The 20,447-nt window shown below is 52.3% G+C and overlaps 1 protein-coding gene across 1 annotated transcript in view; it reads right to left on the bottom strand.

Moving 5' to 3' along the window:
• The window catches only part of LOC144132299 (sarcospan-like), a 275,507-nt gene that overhangs the window by 24,214 nt on the left and 230,846 nt on the right, over positions 1-20,447 (bottom strand). The window contains exon 4 of the mRNA XM_077664606.1: positions 16,949-17,143. Within this exon, the coding sequence (XP_077520732.1) occupies positions 16,949-17,143 (195 nt within the window). The remainder of the gene's footprint in view (positions 1-16,948; positions 17,144-20,447) is intronic.

Raw genomic sequence — 20,447 nt, 5'->3', positions numbered from 1 at the left:
TCCCTTCGGAACTGTTCTCGGGCACGTCACATGAGCGAACAAAGCGCTTTACGTCACTGTGAACACCCGGCCAAGACAACTCCTCAGTGATCCTAGACACCGTTTCTTGAACGCCTTGGTATCCGGCCATAATGGCGTCATGTCCTAAGCGTAGCACGGTCTCTCGCATATCTCTCGGCAACACCAGGTGTTGAACCCGCCTTTCTGAACTAAATATGCATTCCCTGTGGAGAACACCATTTACCAATTGATGATCGAATGACGTACGACTCTTCTTTCTTTTCGCTTTTTCTCCGCCTCTCTCGAAGCACGTCTTCAGGCTCGGGTCTTCTTTTTGCCTAATTGCGATTTCACCCGGTGTTACGCTCAGGCACATCGTAGCAGGAGTAGAGAGCGGACCCCGCGTTGCTCGGGATGTCGCTTGAGCTCTTGTCTCCACTGCCGACGACAAACTGACTGCACCTGTCTGAGCTGTCGCGGGACTTTCCTCCTTTGGATGGTCTTCAACGTCGAGCATCCTCCACTCGGGATCGGGGTCTTCGACACTTCTTGTACCCGTAATATTTCCCAAGATGAGATCGTAGATGGGTTGGTCTACGCATTTTGCACTACCTGCCCAGTATAATATGGCATGGATACTATATTCCTGGCTTCAGGATGGTACCCTACTGTGCTAACTACAAGAGTGACGGCCGACGCTTCCCCTGTAAGATCCTCGTCCTTCACCAGGATTCTCCGAACCAAAACTGTGTTGGCACCGCTGTCTCTAAGCACCAATATAGGACGGTCCCTATTTGCCCAATCACCACCGGCATTGCTGCTTTCGACTTGGGTGTTCCACTCACTGCCTCATTTTCCAGCGGCGTTTGCTCTCCTTTCAGCTGTGGAACTTCGGGTGGCGTTACAAGTTCTACCCTAGAGTCGACAACGCATGCAGCTCGGCCCTGCGTTCAGAATCGGCACTGACCCAGAGTATGACCCCTCCTCTTACAACCTTGACACACAACCTGTTTTTTTTTGGCAACGCTACTAGTCCCACAGTGAGCTGCACGGTGTTCCACCTTGCCGCAGAGAAAACACCTTAATGGCGCCTTAGATGCACAGCCATATGCTCTTGGTTTTGCCGCATCTGTCTCTAGGATCTTTTGGGTTTCCTCCTTTGCCTTACTCAAATTTCTTAGCTCTTGAGCCTCGAGGAATTGGTCTGCAGTGTCGGCGAACTCTTCCAATGAACACAACTTTCTTTCTTTGAGGAATAGCGCCAACTTTGAGCTGCAACACGCTAAAAATTGCTCTTTGACCAGCTTGTCACGCACCCCTTCAAAACTCTTTTCTGTGTTTGACATATCAAGCCACGTATCAAAATAGTTGGTCAGCCTGCAGGAAAACTGCTGAGCGGTTTCGGAATCCTCAGGTTTCGCGATGCTAAATCTCCCACGAAAACCCTCTGCCGTAAGCCTGAATCATTGGAGGAGCGCCTTTTCGACTTTCTCGCAGTTCATGGAATCAGCAGCGGGAATCCTTCCGAACTCATTCAGCGCCTCTCCGACTAAACACATGCTCAATGCCGTGGCCCATTCACTGCGCGCCCAGCCTTGACCCACAGCTATCCGCTCGAATCGTTGCAGATATGCATCCAAATCATCTCTTGTCATCGAAAGGAGCCATCAGCTTTCTTGGACAAATTCTAGCCGGTCTAAGAGATTCTGTACCCGCTAAGGAACGCTGATCATTGTCCGTGATCTCCTCAATTACTCCCGTGACATGCGCCTGTTTACACAAAATAAACACCCCCTCCCTTTCTATCCTTTTCTCCTGTTGTTCTACCTCGTGAGCTCTTTTCTCTTCTCGCTCTTCTGCCTCGCGAGCTCTCGCATCTGCTTCACGAGCTCTTTTATCTGCTTCGCAAGTTCTCTCATCTGCTTCGCGAGCGTCTGCGGGTGCTTGCGCCCTTTCCTCTCTCTGCCTATCTGCCTCCTCTTTCTGCTGGTCGCAGAGACGCATCGCCTCGTCCTTGCTTAACACAAGCTTGAGCGCCAGTTCTGATGTTCTTGTCAAAACCATCCTTTCTGCCGTCGAAAGATCGGAAACGTGAATTGTTGGGCGAGTTGGTACATGTTGATGTGAAGAAAACCAGCGAGAAAAGACGCAAGACCAGAGGAAGACGCACACAGACTGTCGCCGGCGACAGTGTGTGTGCGTCTTCCTCTAGTCTTGCGTCTTTTCTCGCTGGTTTTTTTCAAGAGATCGGAAAAATCTGAGACAAAGCAAAAAGAAAAAAGGAAATGAATCCTGGCACAGGCTAACCACTTATCTTTGTCACGGATCTCTGCGGAGAACACTCGGACAGAAAGAATGGACTAGGCGACAGGTGTACCCACACAAACGCACATTTAATACAGCCTACGTGACACACACACTACAACACAAAACTAACAAAACTAATACAAAACACAAAGACTATAAATACACATCACCCGGCAACCTTGCTACCAGCGTCTACTACTAGCGTTCTACTGTTAGTGGTCGGTGTTCATGCTCACGGTTGGTTCGGTGCGGCTGCGGCGTTGTATGGATTCAGTATCCGGCGTCGAGACGGCGTTCGACGTGCTTGGGCTGGCGTCGCTGGCTGCGTCGTATAAGCTCCAGATCCAAGCGTCCGTGGAGGTGATGCCGGGATTGTTGGCGTTGGGGGCACCACCCGGATAGGTGGCAACTGCGCTGGAGGCACCCCTGGCCGTAGCGGGTGGTAGCGTCCTCCGCTGACTCCCCGGAACGGGCTCAGGCACAGCAGAAAGTCCACGGTGCGACGCCTTAGAACTCGAACTCACCGGAGCAGTAGCCGGCGTTGCTCTCTTCCAGCCGAAGCGTCCCTTACCCGCCGGAGCCTCCGCTTCTCTGTTCATTCCTCCCGTGCCTCGCTCTACCTCGCCCTTTTATAGCCTTGGCGTTAGTCCACGTAAGCCTTGTCGTGGTTTTCTTCTTCTTCTCTTCTCCATCAATCATCTGTCTCTGCAACGTTTTCTGAGCAATGACATGCAAGTTAATCTTGAACAGCCAGTGAAAAAACTGGTGACAGCACATTTTTTGACTTGTTCAAGGCCCCACGTGGACGCCCCAATGCAGTTGGGCCTGCTGTGCGTGAAGAGATATGTATGTATTTTAAGGACAGAGGTGCTGTGCAATGGCAGCAAGACTGCCTGTCTGAACTTTCACATAAAAGACAGAGTGGTGTGAATGACACGGTGTCTCTTTTATTCAATTATTTCTAGATGCCTTTGAAGTATTTCTATCTTTTCTTTTTGGAACTCCATCTGCACCGATGGCTTCATTCTTGTCATCAGCCTGCCGGCATAATTTGCAAAATGTGAACCCGGGTCATAACGTAAAGCTGGCCTCCGTACAGCCTGTGCCAGTGCACGTTGCCTCTCGGCAACAGTTGTTGGGTTTGGCCGAAGCCGTTTTGCAGGTGTTGGACAAGACAGCCTGCCATCTGCTTCTGGTGCTAGGTCATTTGTTCTGTTTTGCGCACCAAGCAACATTGCTTCAGCAGCCTCAGGGATGCTTGCCCTGGAATCATCGGGCTGTAATATAAGCATACAGTACATAGGTTACCTGATGAATAACAAAGCAGAATATCTCACCCTTAATTCAGTAGAATAACAAGAGGTGCCGGCAGTTGTTCAGTTTTAAGTTAATAGATTAATAAATGAAACTTGCCGTGTCCTCATTTCTCACATACGCTTCTATGGCGTACCGGTGCGTCAGGCGGTGCACTGCGTCCAAAAAGATCATGCACCGAAAGAATTTCCATATCGTGCTGTAGCCGTTTTCCTGGGATTGTACGCTTTTGCAATCCTCGGCTTTTTTTTTTCTTTGCAGTACGCCCGCCGTTTGTTGCCGAAGGTTGTTTTCAGCAATTCTGTAATCAAAATAAACCACTGTAGCACATGCCAACCTTGCGTTTGGCGCATAATGGGCTTAGTGTGCATAGATCCCAACACAATACATATAGTACATGCCATGTGCATTTCCTCGGACCCATTGCAAAACTTCGTAATTCAGCTTTCCTGCATAGTAAAAAGCACTACCATGGCGGCGCAGTGCGTCGTCGGGGCAGAAGTTCATTCTAGCGCTCAAAACTGCTTTTTCAAGCCTCATGTCTAAGCAATCGGCAATTAGCTTAGCATTCATTCGCGATTCAAACGCGGGGAGGCTGAAAGGTACCTCAATAGCAGTGGCTTGGTAGAGTTGCTCTTAATCCCTTAAAAACGCGACAACACGAAGCGTAGGCGTGCAGGAAATGGGTGCGGCATTATTCTGACAATAGACACCTCCAGCGCTGCACCCCATTTCTGCAAACAGATTTGACCACCATGGTGAAGGGGTTTTCGTTCTGCATAGATGACTTCCAATTTTGCAAACGGTCGAACTCATAGTTTTTCAGATTTATCGGAGGACTAACCAGCGTTAACATAACAGACCGAACAGAAATGCACACGATGAAACGGGCGCTATGTTTTTATTTCATCCGTTTTATTAGCGCCGGTAACTTTTTAGATAACCACGCAGCAACAACTAGCCCGCAAAGTGTTTTAGTAGATCCTTCACGTAAAGGATGCAACGTCGGTCACAATATAAACTTTCCAAAAACGCTTATCGCGAATGCCACAGGTTGAAGGGAGAATATGTTGCCATTCCTCGAATAAACTGGACACTAAGCGTGTTATAACCAGCCTAGTCACGTGCAAAGAGCTAGAAACAAATTGTATACGTACCAACGTTGTATAGCCCATGCTCAGGATGCTGCTGCAACATTTTCTTGCAAATATGTTGCCACAATAGTCTTTCTTGGGGCATTGATGGCAGTCATCCCGGCTGCTATACCGTCCCACAACGTCAGGAACTGCTCACTAGACCTAAAAAATAAAAAGTAGCGTCGCCCGACCACGTTGACATGTTGACAGCACGGTGGTTGACAGTGAACACACACTACTTCCGCTGGTGTCACCTTGGCGCGCAGAATGATAGCAGTGGTGATTCGACTACCGGAAAAGAGCAGTGTGGTGTAGTTGCCAGACTTGGTATACGCGAGTAGGCTAAAAACTCCGTGGTCCGCCGCCTGAAAAAAATGTTCTGGCATTTCTCGCTCGATTTGGCCCACGGACTATGCGCGGACCTCGTAAACCGGAAGCTAGACCCCACGAGACCGCTAGTCCGCGGGCCAAAACAGGTCCGTGGTCCGTTTTTTGAATACACCTTCAAGAGTAATGGAGTGGATTCTAAGAAAAGGAAAGCGTAGGAGGGGGTGGCAGAATGTTAGGTGGGCGGATGAGATTAGGAAGTTTGCAGGCATAGGGTGGGCGCAGGTGGCAAAGGACCGGGTTAATGGAGAGACATGGGATAGGGCTTCGCCCTGCAGTGTTTGCAGTCAGGCTGCTGCTGCTGCTGCTGCTGCTGCTGCTGCTGCTGCTGCTGCTGCTGCTGCTGCTGCTGCTGCTGCTGCTGCTGCTGCTGCTGCTGCTGCTGCTGCTGCTGCTGCTGCTGCTGCTGCTGCTGCTGCTGCTGCTGCTGCTGCTGCTGCTGCTGCTGCTGCTGCTGCTGCTGCTGCTGCTGCTGCTGCTGCTGCTGCTGCTGCTGCTGCTGCTGCTGCTGCTGCTGCTGCTGCTGCTGCTGCTGCTGCTGCTGCTGCTGCTGCTGCTGCTGCTGCTGCTGCTGCTGCTGCTGCTGCTGCTGCTGCTGCTGCTGCTGCTGCTGCTGCTGCTGCTGCTGCTGCTGCTGCTGCTGCTGCTGCTGCTGCTGCTGCTGCTGCTGCTGCTGCTGCTGCTGCTGCTGCTGCTGCTGCTGCTGCTGCTGCTGCTGCTGCTGCTGCTGCTGCTGCTGCTGCTGCTGCTGCTGCTGCTGCTGCTGCTGCTGCTGCTGCTGCTGCTGCTGCTGCTGCTGCTGCTGCTGCTGCTGCTGCTGCTGCTGCTGCTGCTGCTGCTGCTGCTGCTGCTGCTGCTGCTGCTGCTGCTGCTGCTGCTGCTGCTGCTGCTGCTGCTGCTGCTGCTGCTGCTGCTGCTGCTGCTGCTGCTGCTGCTGCTGCTGCTGCTGCTGCTGCTGCTGCTGCTGCTGCTGCTGCTGCTGCTGCTGCTGCTGCTGCTGCTGCTGCTGCTGCTGCTGCTGCTGCTGCTGCTGCTGCTGCTGCTGCTGCTGCTGCTGCTGCTGCTGCTGCTGCTGCTGCTGCTGCTGCTGCTGCTGCTGCTGCTGCTGCTGCTGCTGCTGCTGCTGCTGCTGCTGCTGCTGCTGCTGCTGCTGCTGCTGCTGCTGCTGCTGCTGCTGCTGCTGCTGCTGCTGCTGCTGCTGCTGCTGCTGCTGCTGCTGCTGCTGCTGCTGCTGCTGCTGCTGCTGCTGCTGCTGCTGCTGCTGCTGCTGCTGCTGCTGCTGCTGCTGCTGCTGCTGCTGCTGCTGCTGCTGCTGCTGCTGCTGCTGCTGCTGCTGCTGCTGCTGCTGCTGCTGCTGCTGCTGCTGCTGCTGCTGCTGCTGCTGCTGCTGCTGCTGCTGCTGCTGCTGCTGCTGCTGCTGCTGCTGCTGCTGCTGCTGCTGCTGCTGCTGCTGCTGCTGCTGCTGCTGCTGCTGCTGCTGCTGCTGCTGCTGCTGCTGCTGCTGCTGCTGCTGCTGCTGCTGCTGCTGCTGCTGCTGCTGCTGCTGCTGCTGCTGCTGCTGCTGCTGCTGCTGCTGCTGCTGCTGCTGCTGCTGCTGCTGCTGCTGCTGCTGCTGCTGCTGCTGCTGCTGCTGCTGCTGCTGCTGCTGCTGCTGCTGCTGCTGCTGCTGCTGCTGCTGCTGCTGCTGCTGCTGCTGCTGCTGCTGCTGCTGCTGCTGCTGCTGCTGCTGCTGCTGCTGCTGCTGCTGCTGCTGCTGCTGCTGCTGCTGCTGCTGCTGCTGCTGCTGCTGCTGCTGCTGCTGCTGCTGCTGCTGCTGCTGCTGCTGCTGCTGCTGCTGCTGCTGCTGCTGCTGCTGCTGCTGCTGCTGCTGCTGCTGCTGCTGCTGCTGCTGCTGCTGCTGCTGCTGCTGCTGCTGCTGCTGCTGCTGCTGCTGCTGCTGCTGCTGCTGCTGCTGCTGCTGCTGCTGCTGCTGCTGCTGCTGCTGCTGCTGCTGCTGCTGCTGCTGCTGCTGCTGCTGCTGCTGCTGCTGCTGCTGCTGCTGCTGCTGCTGCTGCTGCTGCTGCTGCTGCTGCTGCTGCTGCTGCTGCTGCTGCTGCTGCTGCTGCTGCTGCTGCTGCTGCTGCTGCTGCTGCTGCTGCTGCTGCTGCTGCTGCTGCTGCTGCTGCTGCTGCTGCTGCTGCTGCTGCTGCTGCTGCTGCTGCTGCTGCTGCTGCTGCTGCTGCTGCTGCTGCTGCTGCTGCTGCTGCTGCTGCTGCTGCTGCTGCTGCTGCTGCTGCTGCTGCTGCTGCTGCTGCTGCTGCTGCTGCTGCTGCTGCTGCTGCTGCTGCTGCTGCTGCTGCTGCTGCTGCTGCTGCTGCTGCTGCTGCTGCTGCTGCTGCTGCTGCTGCTGCTGCTGCTGCTGCTGCTGCTGCTGCTGCTGCTGCTGCTGCTGCTGCTGCTGCTGCTGCTGCTGCTGCTGCTGCTGCTGCTGCTGCTGCTGCTGCTGCTGCTGCTGCTGCTGCTGCTGCTGCTGCTGCTGCTGCTGCTGCTGCTGCTGCTGCTGCTGCTGCTGCTGCTGCTGCTGCTGCTGCTGCTGCTGCTGCTGCTGCTGCTGCTGCTGCTGCTGCTGCTGCTGCTGCTGCTGCTGCTGCTGCTGCTGCTGCTGCTGCTGCTGCTGCTGCTGCTGCTGCTGCTGCTGCTGCTGCTGCTGCTGCTGCTGCTGCTGCTGCTGCTGCTGCTGCTGCTGCTGCTGCTGCTGCTGCTGCTGCTGCTGCTGCTGCTGCTGCTGCTGCTGCTGCTGCTGCTGCTGCTGCTGCTGCTGCTGCTGCTGCTGCTGCTGCTGCTGCTGCTGCTGCTGCTGCTGCTGCTGCTGCTGCTGCTGCTGCTGCTGCTGCTGCTGCTGCTGCTGCTGCTGCTGCTGCTGCTGCTGCTGCTGCTGCTGCTGCTGCTGCTGCTGCTGCTGCTGCTGCTGCTGCTGCTGCTGCTGCTGCTGCTGCTGCTGCTGCTGCTGCTGCTGCTGCTGCTGCTGCTGCTGCTGCTGCTGCTGCTGCTGCTGCTGCTGCTGCTGCTGCTGCTGCTGCTGCTGCTGCTGCTGCTGCTGCTGCTGCTGCTGCTGCTGCTGCTGCTGCTGCTGCTGCTGCTGCTGCTGCTGCTGCTGCTGCTGCTGCTGCTGCTGCTGCTGCTGCTGCTGCTGCTGCTGCTGCTGCTGCTGCTGCTGCTGCTGCTGCTGCTGCTGCTGCTGCTGCTGCTGCTGCTGCTGCTGCTGCTGCTGCTGCTGCTGCTGCTGCTGCTGCTGCTGCTGCTGCTGCTGCTGCTGCTGCTGCTGCTGCTGCTGCTGCTGCTGCTGCTGCTGCTGCTGCTGCTGCTGCTGCTGCTGCTGCTGCTGCTGCTGCTGCTGCTGCTGCTGCTGCTGCTGCTGCTGCTGCTGCTGCTGCTGCTGCTGCTGCTGCTGCTGCTGCTGCTGCTGCTGCTGCTGCTGCTGCTGCTGCTGCTGCTGCTGCTGCTGCTGCTGCTGCTGCTGCTGCTGCTGCTGCTGCTGCTGCTGCTGCTGCTGCTGCTGCTGCTGCTGCTGCTGCTGCTGCTGCTGCTGCTGCTGCTGCTGCTGCTGCTGCTGCTGCTGCTGCTGCTGCTGCTGCTGCTGCTGCTGCTGCTGCTGCTGCTGCTGCTGCTGCTGCTGCTGCTGCTGCTGCTGCTGCTGCTGCTGCTGCTGCTGCTGCTGCTGCTGCTGCTGCTGCTGCTGCTGCTGCTGCTGCTGCTGCTGCTGCTGCTGCTGCTGCTGCTGCTGCTGCTGCTGCTGCTGCTGCTGCTGCTGCTGCTGCTGCTGCTGCTGCTGCTGCTGCTGCTGCTGCTGCTGCTGCTGCTGCTGCTGCTGCTGCTGCTGCTGCTGCTGCTGCTGCTGCTGCTGCTGCTGCTGCTGCTGCTGCTGCTGCTGCTGCTGCTGCTGCTGCTGCTGCTGCTGCTGCTGCTGCTGCTGCTGCTGCTGCTGCTGCTGCTGCTGCTGCTGCTGCTGCTGCTGCTGCTGCTGCTGCTGCTGCTGCTGCTGCTGCTGCTGCTGCTGCTGCTGCTGCTGCTGCTGCTGCTGCTGCTGCTGCTGCTGCTGCTGCTGCTGCTGCTGCTGCTGCTGCTGCTGCTGCTGCTGCTGCTGCTGCTGCTGCTGCTGCTGCTGCTGCTGCTGCTGCTGCTGCTGCTGCTGCTGCTGCTGCTGCTGCTGCTGCTGCTGCTGCTGCTGCTGCTGCTGCTGCTGCTGCTGCTGCTGCTGCTGCTGCTGCTGCTGCTGCTGCTGCTGCTGCTGCTGCTGCTGCTGCTGCTGCTGCTGCTGCTGCTGCTGCTGCTGCTGCTGCTGCTGCTGCTGCTGCTGCTGCTGCTGCTGCTGCTGCTGCTGCTGCTGCTGCTGCTGCTGCTGCTGCTGCTGCTGCTGCTGCTGCTGCTGCTGCTGCTGCTGCTGCTGCTGCTGCTGCTGCTGCTGCTGCTGCTGCTGCTGCTGCTGCTGCTGCTGCTGCTGCTGCTGCTGCTGCTGCTGCTGCTGCTGCTGCTGCTGCTGCTGCTGCTGCTGCTGCTGCTGCTGCTGCTGCTGCTGCTGCTGCTGCTGCTGCTGCTGCTGCTGCTGCTGCTGCTGCTGCTGCTGCTGCTGCTGCTGCTGCTGCTGCTGCTGCTGCTGCTGCTGCTGCTGCTGCTGCTGCTGCTGCTGCTGCTGCTGCTGCTGCTGCTGCTGCTGCTGCTGCTGCTGCTGCTGCTGCTGCTGCTGCTGCTGCTGCTGCTGCTGCTGCTGCTGCTGCTGCTGCTGCTGCTGCTGCTGCTGCTGCTGCTGCTGCTGCTGCTGCTGCTGCTGCTGCTGCTGCTGCTGCTGCTGCTGCTGCTGCTGCTGCTGCTGCTGCTGCTGCTGCTGCTGCTGCTGCTGCTGCTGCTGCTGCTGCTGCTGCTGCTGCTGCTGCTGCTGCTGCTGCTGCTGCTGCTGCTGCTGCTGCTGCTGCTGCTGCTGCTGCTGCTGCTGCTGCTGCTGCTGCTGCTGCTGCTGCTGCTGCTGCTGCTGCTGCTGCTGCTGCTGCTGCTGCTGCTGCTGCTGCTGCTGCTGCTGCTGCTGCTGCTGCTGCTGCTGCTGCTGATGATGATGATGATGATGATGATGATGATGATGATGATGATGATGATGATGATGAAAACATGCGCCATTCTTCAGTCATTGGTCAAATCACTGTCTTTAAGCGATTTAAAAAAGAAAAACATATTTTGCCAGGGAACTTGCACAAGGCGAAAGCAACGCGTTTGAGAACCTATCAGGTCCAGTGGCTTTTGAAGTTTTCAATCCATTCAGCAGCATCATAATTACAGGATGGTCAAAAACAATGTCATCCATTGGCTAAGTGCAGAATGCACCAAGGCGTGCACTCTCATTGGAGCCAACATGTGCAGAAAATACAGAAATAAAGAAGCCGCTAGAGCACATTGCTTTGTCGAGATTATCACTTACTTCAGCACAATCGTTTGTATTGAAGCAGTGGGATAAACAGATGACCATTTCTATTTTGTTTTAAAAGTACTCTAACTTTTTCGGGCATTCTAGAATGCACGAGTGGAAAGAACTAAAATATACACCCTTTGCTTCATTCACGGCAGTACTTATTTTTTTTTGTCAACTGCAGAAGCTTATCGTTATGCATCCGTGATGGATTCTTTTTGGAAACTGAAGAAGCTTGTTTTTACTGGCTACAACACGTAGCTTTCTGTTGCACGCGGGCTTACTTCTGCACGCAGATCGCAGAGTGGGCAACATTTTTATAAATTTAAAGCGATAGCTTTAATGGCCTAACAGGAGCGAGCAAAGTCGGTTCCGAGAAAACAGTCTTGCAACAGCCGGAGCGTGACATCAAAACCATGTGACATATGTTTCTCTTTCTCTCTCTCCTTCCCCTACGGTGCGGTTTGGGTGTCCACAGAGATATGTGAGACAGTTACTGCGTCATTTTCTTTCTTGAAAAACAATTTTAGACTCCGTCGCTTTCGCTTTTAGCGGCCTTGAGCCCCTGCGGAGCTGCGCCGAAACCTATGAAGGGCGGTCGCTTCTAAAGGAACAGAAAGGCGTATAACTGGCCCCTGTGACAGTGGGAACCTCAGTCGCGCTTTAACCTACTTGGCGGTGGTGACAGATGTGCGCAGCATGCGTTCGCGTCCAAAATGTTGCGGAAGAAACGCGCCACTGAAGCTATAGGCCGTCGGCGTGCATTGTGTTCATTGGCGTTAGAGTTGACCCTTAATTTATTTGCCACATGCCAGGGTGGAAGGGTGGGCGCGCCGCCTATCCAGCGTGCGGAACGCATTCAAGGTTACAGATGCCAAGCCGCGTCTAGTGTCCTGATACACTACAGCTTTCGCTCTCTAACCGGTTCAACAGTAGATAAAGCGCAGCTATTTTTTTATTTTTATGCGATTCTATTTCTGTCATACCCCACAGCCTAAAGAGATTAATGTGAGGAAGGATTGTTTCATTTCCTCATTGTTTTTCTAACCATGCTCTGAAACAGTTTAACCTTGAGTTCCTAATGGTCCGAATTCAGCACATCACAAGGCTATGCTCCCTATACGATATATGTTGCACCTGATAATCGTTGACGAGTTGCAGACAGTTGGCTGGCAGATGTGCTCGACGAAGCCTCGCACGGCTTGAGCTTATTAAAATCTTGTACTGCATGGGCTTGCCAGATATAATAAGGACGTCTAACCTGGTAATGTCGCTAACTGCTGTGCTCATGAGTTGTGTATTTAGGTTTTTAATAGGAAATCCTGTAGCACAAGGATGATCTGGCACACAAGCAAATTATAATTGCCAGAGTAGTATCGCTCGCAACTTCGGCACTTTTGAGCTGTAGCCATATGTGAAGTCGGTCATTCGAGAGCTACCAAACGCTTCAAACTATGGAATACGGCACGGGTTTGATGCCGGAGGAGAGAAGCGTTCTACTGGTCGGCAAGTGCAGCACTGTGCCGCCGAACCCGATTATGAGAAAGCGGCCGAACACGCCTCGGAGGCTAACGAAGAAAAACTGAGGAACGCTGCTCTAATTCAAAGATGGAAGCTGACAGAAATAGTTTCAAAGACCGTGACCCACCTACTAGCCCATGACGAAATTCAAAATAAAAACGGGTTCTTCTTTGTTCAGTTTCTGTGCTTGCTTGCGCACGTGGACAGCACTACTCGATTAATCAGCCATGCTTCTAGCAACTGAGAACGTATTTGTCACAGTGAGCTTAAGAGAGAAAAAATTTGCTTTTAAGAAACAGTGCTTAGTTTCTAGGAAAGTCGCTAACGCTGCAGTCGTCAGTTCTTCGAGTGAGGAATTGGTCGTTCTGTACCGAAAGACCCTCTTTAGTAGTATCTGGAAGGAATGACTGGAAGGCTTGGTTTGGTTTATAGGGGTTTAACGTCCAAAAGCGACTCAGGCTATGAGACACGCCGTAGTCAAGGGCTCCGGAAATCTCGACCACCTGGGGTTGTTTAATGTGCACTGACATCGCACAATACACGAGCCTCTAGAATTTCGCCTCCACTGAAATTCGACCGCTCCGGTCGGAATAAGACTGTTTCTTCACCAGTCACTTCCTTACAACACCACTGTCATTATTTGCGAAGCACCACGCACATCACAAGAAACAACAGATACTGACGCGGGTTGCGGTGTTATGTTCCCACCTGTATGTGGTCCTGCTCTACGTGGAACTTCTAAGCGACAATAACAAACTTAGCCCAGAGAAAAATTGGACAGTTCGATATGCCCCAATATATTACACCACTTTTGTCTTTTTTCGTTTTTGATTCCTCCGTGGTCTCATCGCTGACGGCTTTGCTGTGACAAAATGGGTGTCAAGCTATATGACAAGAAATGCGCAGCTGGTCAAAGGTTCGGTGGAAGCGTTGTTAAAATATGGAATCCTGTGTCCATACCAACGCAAAGCGACAGTAGTAACTTCGGGTGATAAAGACATAGGTAAACTAGAATGCTCGCCATATGTAAGGTGACTTATAGTAGCGCTGTTGTGCGTCTTCACAGCCGGCGAAGGAGCTCTGTCCACGCTTGTTGTACTAGCTCGATTCATCATCATCATCATCCTTTATTAACCATTAAGGGTCCCGTAGGGACATTACATAAGGGGAGGGATACATAGTTTTCGGCGGTCATACATATGAAAAGGCAAACAACATTGAGAAAACTAGGCAAAGTAAAAGAGAAACAGATTAATATAGTCAGTCAAAAAAAATGTGAAGAAGCACACAGAAATACACACTACCTTAATAGAACGTGTCCAACAAAGCGTTCGGTCGTTTTACAGTGTATCGTAGCTGGCACCGGGTATAGGAAAGTTTTATTATTCTTGAAAATGTTCCATGAGCAGCTGCCTAAAGTTGGAGGCATTAGTCTCAACAACAATGTTTTCGGGTAGGTTATACCAGAATTCAATCGCACAAGGAAGAAACGATTTGTTGAATGCATTGGTGGAGCCGTGCAAGCGTTGTATGCTAGAGGGATTAAATAAGCGGCGAGATGATCGTACCGGAGTGTGCAGGAGGTTTTCCCCGCAGTGCTGGAAAGTTTGTGGAAGAGGCAGAAAATTGAAATTTTTCGGCGAATCGCTAATGATTTCAGACCGAGAGATGATTTCATTACAGTTACACTGAGCCGAGGTTTGTACTAAGAGGTGATGAAACGTACTGCCCGGTTTTGGATGGCCTCTAGTGAGTCAATCAGATAGGCCTGATGAGGGTTCCATATTGTTGAGTCGTATTCTAGTTTGCTGCGAATATATGTTACATATGCGAGTTCTATGATGCCTGGGGGAGACAGGGCAAGTGATCTCCTGATGAATCCAAGTGTCCTGGAAGCACTAGCGCATAATTTCGTTATGTGATCTGCCCATGTTAGACTGGTCGTCATCTCAATGCCGAGGTACCTGTATGAATTAGTTTGAGACAAGGCTATAGAGTTCAAGGTGTATGGAAAATAGAGATTGAGCGTTTACGTGAAATGTGCATGACTTTGCATTTTGAAACATTGAGCAGCATTAGCCAGTCGGAGCACCACTCTTTGGATTCTGCTGAGATCGTCCTGTAATACTGTCTGATCACTGCTTTTGCTGATGCGGCGATAGATGACACAATCGTCAGCGAAAAGACGGACGGTTGATGAGATACCAGTAGGCAGGTCATTGATAAATATTAAAAAGAGTAACGGAGCAAGCACGGATCCCTGGGGGCCCCGGAGATTACTCTAGTAGTTTCGGATGTATGACCGGCGATGACTGTGAACTGTTGGCAGTTAGGTAAGAAGCAGTGGATCCAAGATAAATTAAGACGGTCGAGTGAGAGACAGGAGAGTTTGGACATCAGACGTTGGTGGGGGACGCGATGAAAGGCTTTGGCAAAATCTAAGTAGATGATATCGGTTTGAAAAGAGGAATCTAAATTTAAGTGAAGATCAGTAGTGAGCTCGCAGAGTTGTTTCACACGAAAATCCTGCTCTGCAGCCATGCTGATTGGGAAAGAAAAAGAAGTTCTGATCGAGGTCAGATGCAATACGTGAGTATAGTATATGCTCGAAGAGTTTACGCGAGATACATGTCAACGAAATCGGTTGGTAATTCGAGGGGTCGGTGCGATCTCCAGGTTTGAAAATTGGCACAACTCTGCTTATTTTCCAGTCCTCCGGAAGTTGGCTAGTTTCGAGAGATTGAGCTAAAATCAGTTGTAAGATTTGGCTTGTAACGTATTGCCGCGAATATTTGCAGTGTTTATTCGTTTTTCAAATCTGCCGCGACACCACCTTATCGCTTTGTTTGCGACGCAAGACGCGACTAGATTTATCTCGATTGATCGCAGCCAGGCAAAGCTGATTCTACGTTGTTCCGGAATGTTCTAGTAACTTTGCGCCCTTTATCTCGAATGTTCGCTATCAGCTTTAAATTGAGCACGGCCGACAGCGGCGGGCATTCTGTTCGACGACCGCCGAGCACGCTTGTCGCTTCGCCGCCGCCGAGTGATTCAGTCCATTTTGGGTGCAAGTCAGCCCAATAAACAGTTCTTTTAGAAGATCCTTTCGTCCGTCTTCATCGCTGCTTCGACTGCCGTCACCAATACGTGACATCTGGTGGAGGTGCGGGGTAGCCTTCCATGTTCCGGACGCCCCCTTCAAGTCGTGAAGCCAGCCCTGAGCGCTTCGCACCCGAGGACGAGCCAGCAGCTCAGCGAGCCAGCCGACGTCTCCAGGGAGAGGAGCCTGAGTTCGGGAAACTGCCGGACCGCACAAGACAGCGAAAAGACGCGGCTACGAGCACCGCAATCTCGCCGAAGATGTCGACACAGATCATACTGCAGCAGCCGCGGGTGCCGCCAACTTTCAATGGATCCCTAGGCGAAGACCCTGAAGAATGGTTGGATCAATTTGAGCGCGTGGCGTCATTCAACAAGTGGGATGATGCGGCAAAGATTGGACACGTTTTTTTCTCATTGGATGGCTCCGCACGCACGTGGTACGAAAACTACGAGTCGTCCCTTACGACATGGGAGCTATTCAAGAGAGAACTATTGAAGGTATTTACCAGTGTCGTGAGGAAAGAAAGAGCCGAACGACTCCTCGAGTCCAGGATCCAGCTTCCGAATGAGCCCGTCCGCAGCTACGTCGAGGAGATGAAGCGCCTATTTCGCCGCGCCGATCCCGGGATGACCGAGGAAAAGAAAGTTCAGTTCTTAATGCGCGGCGTAAAAGAACAACTCCTTGGCAGCCTCGTCCGTCAGCCGCCAAAAACGGTCGAGGAATTCATGCAGGAAGCCTGGACGATTGAGAAGACCCTCGACGTCCGAGCTCGGCAGTACAACCGCCCTTCCTCTGCCTATGCAATCCATTCGGACACGCCGGCCACCACCAGCGACAGCTTGCGGGACGTTATCCGCGAAATCGTCCGAGAGGAGCTACGCCTATTACTGCCATCCTCCCCACAGCCACAAGCATCGACTCTGATGGACGTGGTACGGGAAGAAGTGCAACAGGCACTTGGCACCCCGACGGCCACAGAACCCCAGGCCATGACCTACGCCGCTGCAGTAAGGACTGCTCAGCCCCAACGACAACCCCCACGTCCTCCCCGAGATGAGCCACTTGGTCCACAACGCCGCCTCCCAGCCCCCGCCCGCCCAGCCTATGACCGACCCTCAAGCCCCAGGAAATGCGACGCCTGGAGGACTTCTGACAACCGGTCGTTGTCTGGTCCAGGTGAAGTAGATTGTTTCAGATTGTCAATGAGATTTGAGATTCCCTCCGATGTGATGGCAATAGGTGGCATAGGTGCATAATTAAGGTTAGGCAGGGCAAATATGATGCTTTCTGTGGGCTCATGGGTGAAAACGGAGGTGAAGTACGTGTTCATTACGTCGGAGCGCTCGAGGTATTTAACATGGGAGCCGTCACGCGCCTTCAAAGAAATATTGTAAGAAAGGTTTTTAGTAGGCATGAGTAGGTTCCAAAATTTTTTCGGGTTCACCCTTATTATGTCCATGAGGTCGTAACAGTAAATATTTCTTTTCGAAGATCGTAATAGCTGTGTGTATTCGCGTAGGCAATCGACGTACATCTGCCAGCTCACAGCGCATCCTGATTTCTTGGCAATGCGGAAAAGGCGTTTCTTCTTTCGGGACAATTTCCTCAGCGCATTTGAGTACCGCGGTTTACTTGCGTCCCCTCGGATACAGATGAGTGGGACATAAGCTTCTACAAGAGATAAAAGTTTTTCTTCTTCCGGAGCTGCTTTCTGTGAGGAAATTATTATGCTCAGCCATGCAGTACCTGAAGGCAGGTCACCCTGTCGTAGCGGTAGAGGCGCGCGGCGCCTTCGGCTAGCGCGCAGAAGCAGTGCCTGCGCATGGGGTCGTCGCGGCACTGGGCGTAGCGGTCGATGTAGAGCAGCACGTGCAGCGCCAGGAACGCGGCCGCCACCAGGCACAGCACACCGCTCAGGCTGCTCAAGGCGAAGCTCACCACCTGCGACACACGGGCACGCACGCTCTGCATGAGCCATGGCTTGCGCACGTTAAGATGGCGGGCGAGGATTTCCGCCTGCAAAATTGTTGCGTCCTAGGTCTTTGACTAGAATTGTTGCTTCACTTTTGGATTATTTTCCTCGGTTTTTAATCACGACCTTATTCCAACGACCTCATGCTATTACCCATTGTTTATTGGCAATTTATTGTCTTTACTTATTATTTACTCATCATTTACCATTTATGTTTCCGAACAAACCAATATTAGACAGCAATATAAAGCAGTGTTCTTGTTGCAAAATTTTTTATTTTCATAACAATTGTATATGTTTCTTGTGTACTTAGCTTTTCTTTCTATATTGTCACAAACCAGAAGGAGGGCAGCCGCAGACGGGGTAGGGGAACCCAGAATGGCCCAGTTTAATGTCAAGAATACCTGCCCCAGGTGCTCGCGCGACTGTGTCCGCTTCGTCATCCTCGCGGCTCAGCCCGCCGGTGGCGCGGGTCACGCGCGTGGCATTAGCCTCCCCTAAAAACAAAACATCGTCCCGATGCGGGAGAGAGGAAAGGAGAAAAGCAAAAAAAGAAAAAAGAAGAATAAAAGTATGCGTTCAAATTATAGGGAAGCTGTGACACACAGTGCAAAAAGGCGGGAAGCCGGGAAAAAAATAAAAGGTCACAATAACATGCTGGAGGCGAGAGATCCTTTTAAACCCAGCGTGAAGGCCACTGCAGTCACCAGAAAGATACGGCTTCAAGCATACCACTTGCACAATATCCGTGGCTCCATCAGGAACGACTTCATAATTTACGTTGCTGACACGGCGGAGTACTTTATACGGTCCAAAATAAGGGTGCGGCCATTTTTCGGACAACCCTTTTTGGCGGACAGGGGTCCACACCAATGCGCGGCCGCCGGCGTTGTAGACCACTTCCCTGTGGCAAGGTTGTAATGTCATGAGTCCGTGTTGTGCTGCGTCTTGATGTGCAAGCGAACTAGCAGACTAGCTTGCTCGGTTTGTTCAACGAAGGAGCCTGCGTCTGGCGCGATGTCGTCTTCCCCGCCCGGGAACATCGAACCCAGAATCATTCGCTGTTCTCTGCCGTATACAAGACGGAACGAAGCAAAGCGGGGTAGTTTACTGAGTCGCGGTGTTGTATGCGAACATAACATACGGTAGTATCTGGTCCCACATCTTGTGTTCCACATCCACGCACATGGAAATCCTGTCCATCATCATCATCATCTTCATCATCTACCGGGACAAGTCCTTTGGGTAAGGAGAACCCGCACAGTTTTGCTCGGCAAGTACCAATGATGATCGGCTGACTAATGCGTTGATGACAGAAAGAAGAATATGGGTAAAAGCACAAAAATAAGGGCCCACTGAACAGATGTGTGGCTGCTAAGTCGAAGAAAGAAGACCGCGAGCGTTGCCTTCTTGAAGGAGTGGAGCGCTTAGAAAAGTCGGCACCCAAAGCATCTCCCAACCGAGGGGATGACAACGTTCGAAGCGTGTGTTCCTCTCTGAATGTGAACAGTTTGTGCTTTATGCAGGCTGACAAGGGAGGAGGATTTGTTGTGGTAGAAAACGGCGTGTTTAATGAAAAGGCGCTGAAGGCTGTTTCAAAAAACTTTGTCGCAGATAAAAAAAAGCCAGGTCAGAGTAAAAACCAAGTTTATAAAATTCTGCAAAAAACTAACACCGGTGACAAATTAGACAGGCAAAAGTAGAGGTAGATTTTTATCAGTAATTTTTACAGGGAAAGCGCGTAAGCCAGACATTAATTTCAGAACCATTGTCAGCGAGTCTGAAATTGGCAGCACTGCGTAAGCAAATTCCTGCAGAATAAGTTGAATTTGTTAGCTGTAAACGGCCCGTTCAGAACAAAAAATCGGATGATGTGCAGTTTTTGCAGGACAATAAAAACATTTGTTAAGCTTTTTTAATCGATATAGAATATTTGTTCTATTCAGAGCCACAGTGTGAACTCTTGAGTACTGTAAAATCATGCATTGAAGAAAACGATTTCACTGCGTTCCAGGATGCGGCCGGACTTTCTAAGGGGAATTTTTAAAATATTCTGGAACCTGAAGGTAACTTCTATCGTTTTTAATGATCAACCATTTCTACAGCGGTATGACATTTGTGTTGGTTCGTGTGTTGCTTCTGCTCTCTGCGATATATTTTTATCTTGTGCTGACCGCTTTTTTAGGATTTATTTTCAAAGCATGGAAGATTTTAATGGTCCTTACTTACGTTGACGACATTTTAGTTGTAAAGAGAGACACTTCCTAACTGCATACGATTAATGAAGTTTTACATGATTTAAAGCAACACGAACAATGCCTTGTTTTTACCCACGAACTACCCGAAAGGAATGTTTTGCAGTTTTTGGACCTTCAGCGTTGACGACATTTTAGTTGTAAAGAGTGACACTTCCTAACTGCATACGATTAATTAATTTTTACATGATTTAAAGCAACACGAACAATGACTTGTTTTTACACACGAGCAACCCCAAAGGAATGTTTTGCAGTTTTTGGACCTTCAGCCCGAAGTCTGTGAACGCCATGTATGCTGGGAATACCACCCATGAGCAAACAAAGAACACTGGCCTTTTAAATCTTCATAATCAAAGTTATTGAAAAGGGGCATAGCATCTTCATGCCTGCAATCGGCCCTCAGAAAATCGTGTGTTCATTAATTAAAAGCAAGTTTTGACAGTCAGGTGCGCCGGCTTTTTGCAGCAGGTTACCCTTCGCCGTTTTTAACAGCTAAAGCTGAGGCCCTGGTCTTGAAGCAAAAAACCAGACCGCCAAGAAAGAGGGATCAGGGTGCCAAGGTTTGTCTGGAGGTAGCGGCTAACGAGACGTTGCCAAGTTCCTTTTTCTGACACGATGGTGCGCAGCGGGAATCCAGGTAGCATGCGCTAAATGTAAGGAATAACACTGACAAAGTTGCCCATCTTGTGTCGCACAACAATGACTTCAGAAATTGTGCGCCACGATTCGGAGAGACGGCGATTCTGGGCAGGAGCAGAAATGAACACTTGGGGCTGGCTCTCGAAGCATTTCATATTGACACAGTGCATTCCGCATTTTCGCTTAGCGCTGACCTGAAGCACGCGCCGTCTCGAAGAAGAGGAAGCGGAGGTGTCAGCGATCTTGAGTTGTGGTGCAGACGTTCGTCGGATCCTGTGTTCCTGTGTTCAGTGATCACCGCATTCACGCGTGACATTTTGGTGGAGGTGCGAGGTAGTGCACCCCATGCTCAGTACCCCTCCAAGAAGCCGGAACTCCA

Source organism: Amblyomma americanum, chromosome 5 (assembly GCF_052857255.1).
Source record: "Amblyomma americanum isolate KBUSLIRL-KWMA chromosome 5, ASM5285725v1, whole genome shotgun sequence".
In the NCBI taxonomy this organism is placed as follows: domain Eukaryota; kingdom Metazoa; phylum Arthropoda; class Arachnida; order Ixodida; family Ixodidae; genus Amblyomma; species Amblyomma americanum.
The sequence above is the reverse complement of the archived record's forward strand: the minus strand, read 5'-3'. Positions and strand labels throughout refer to the sequence as shown.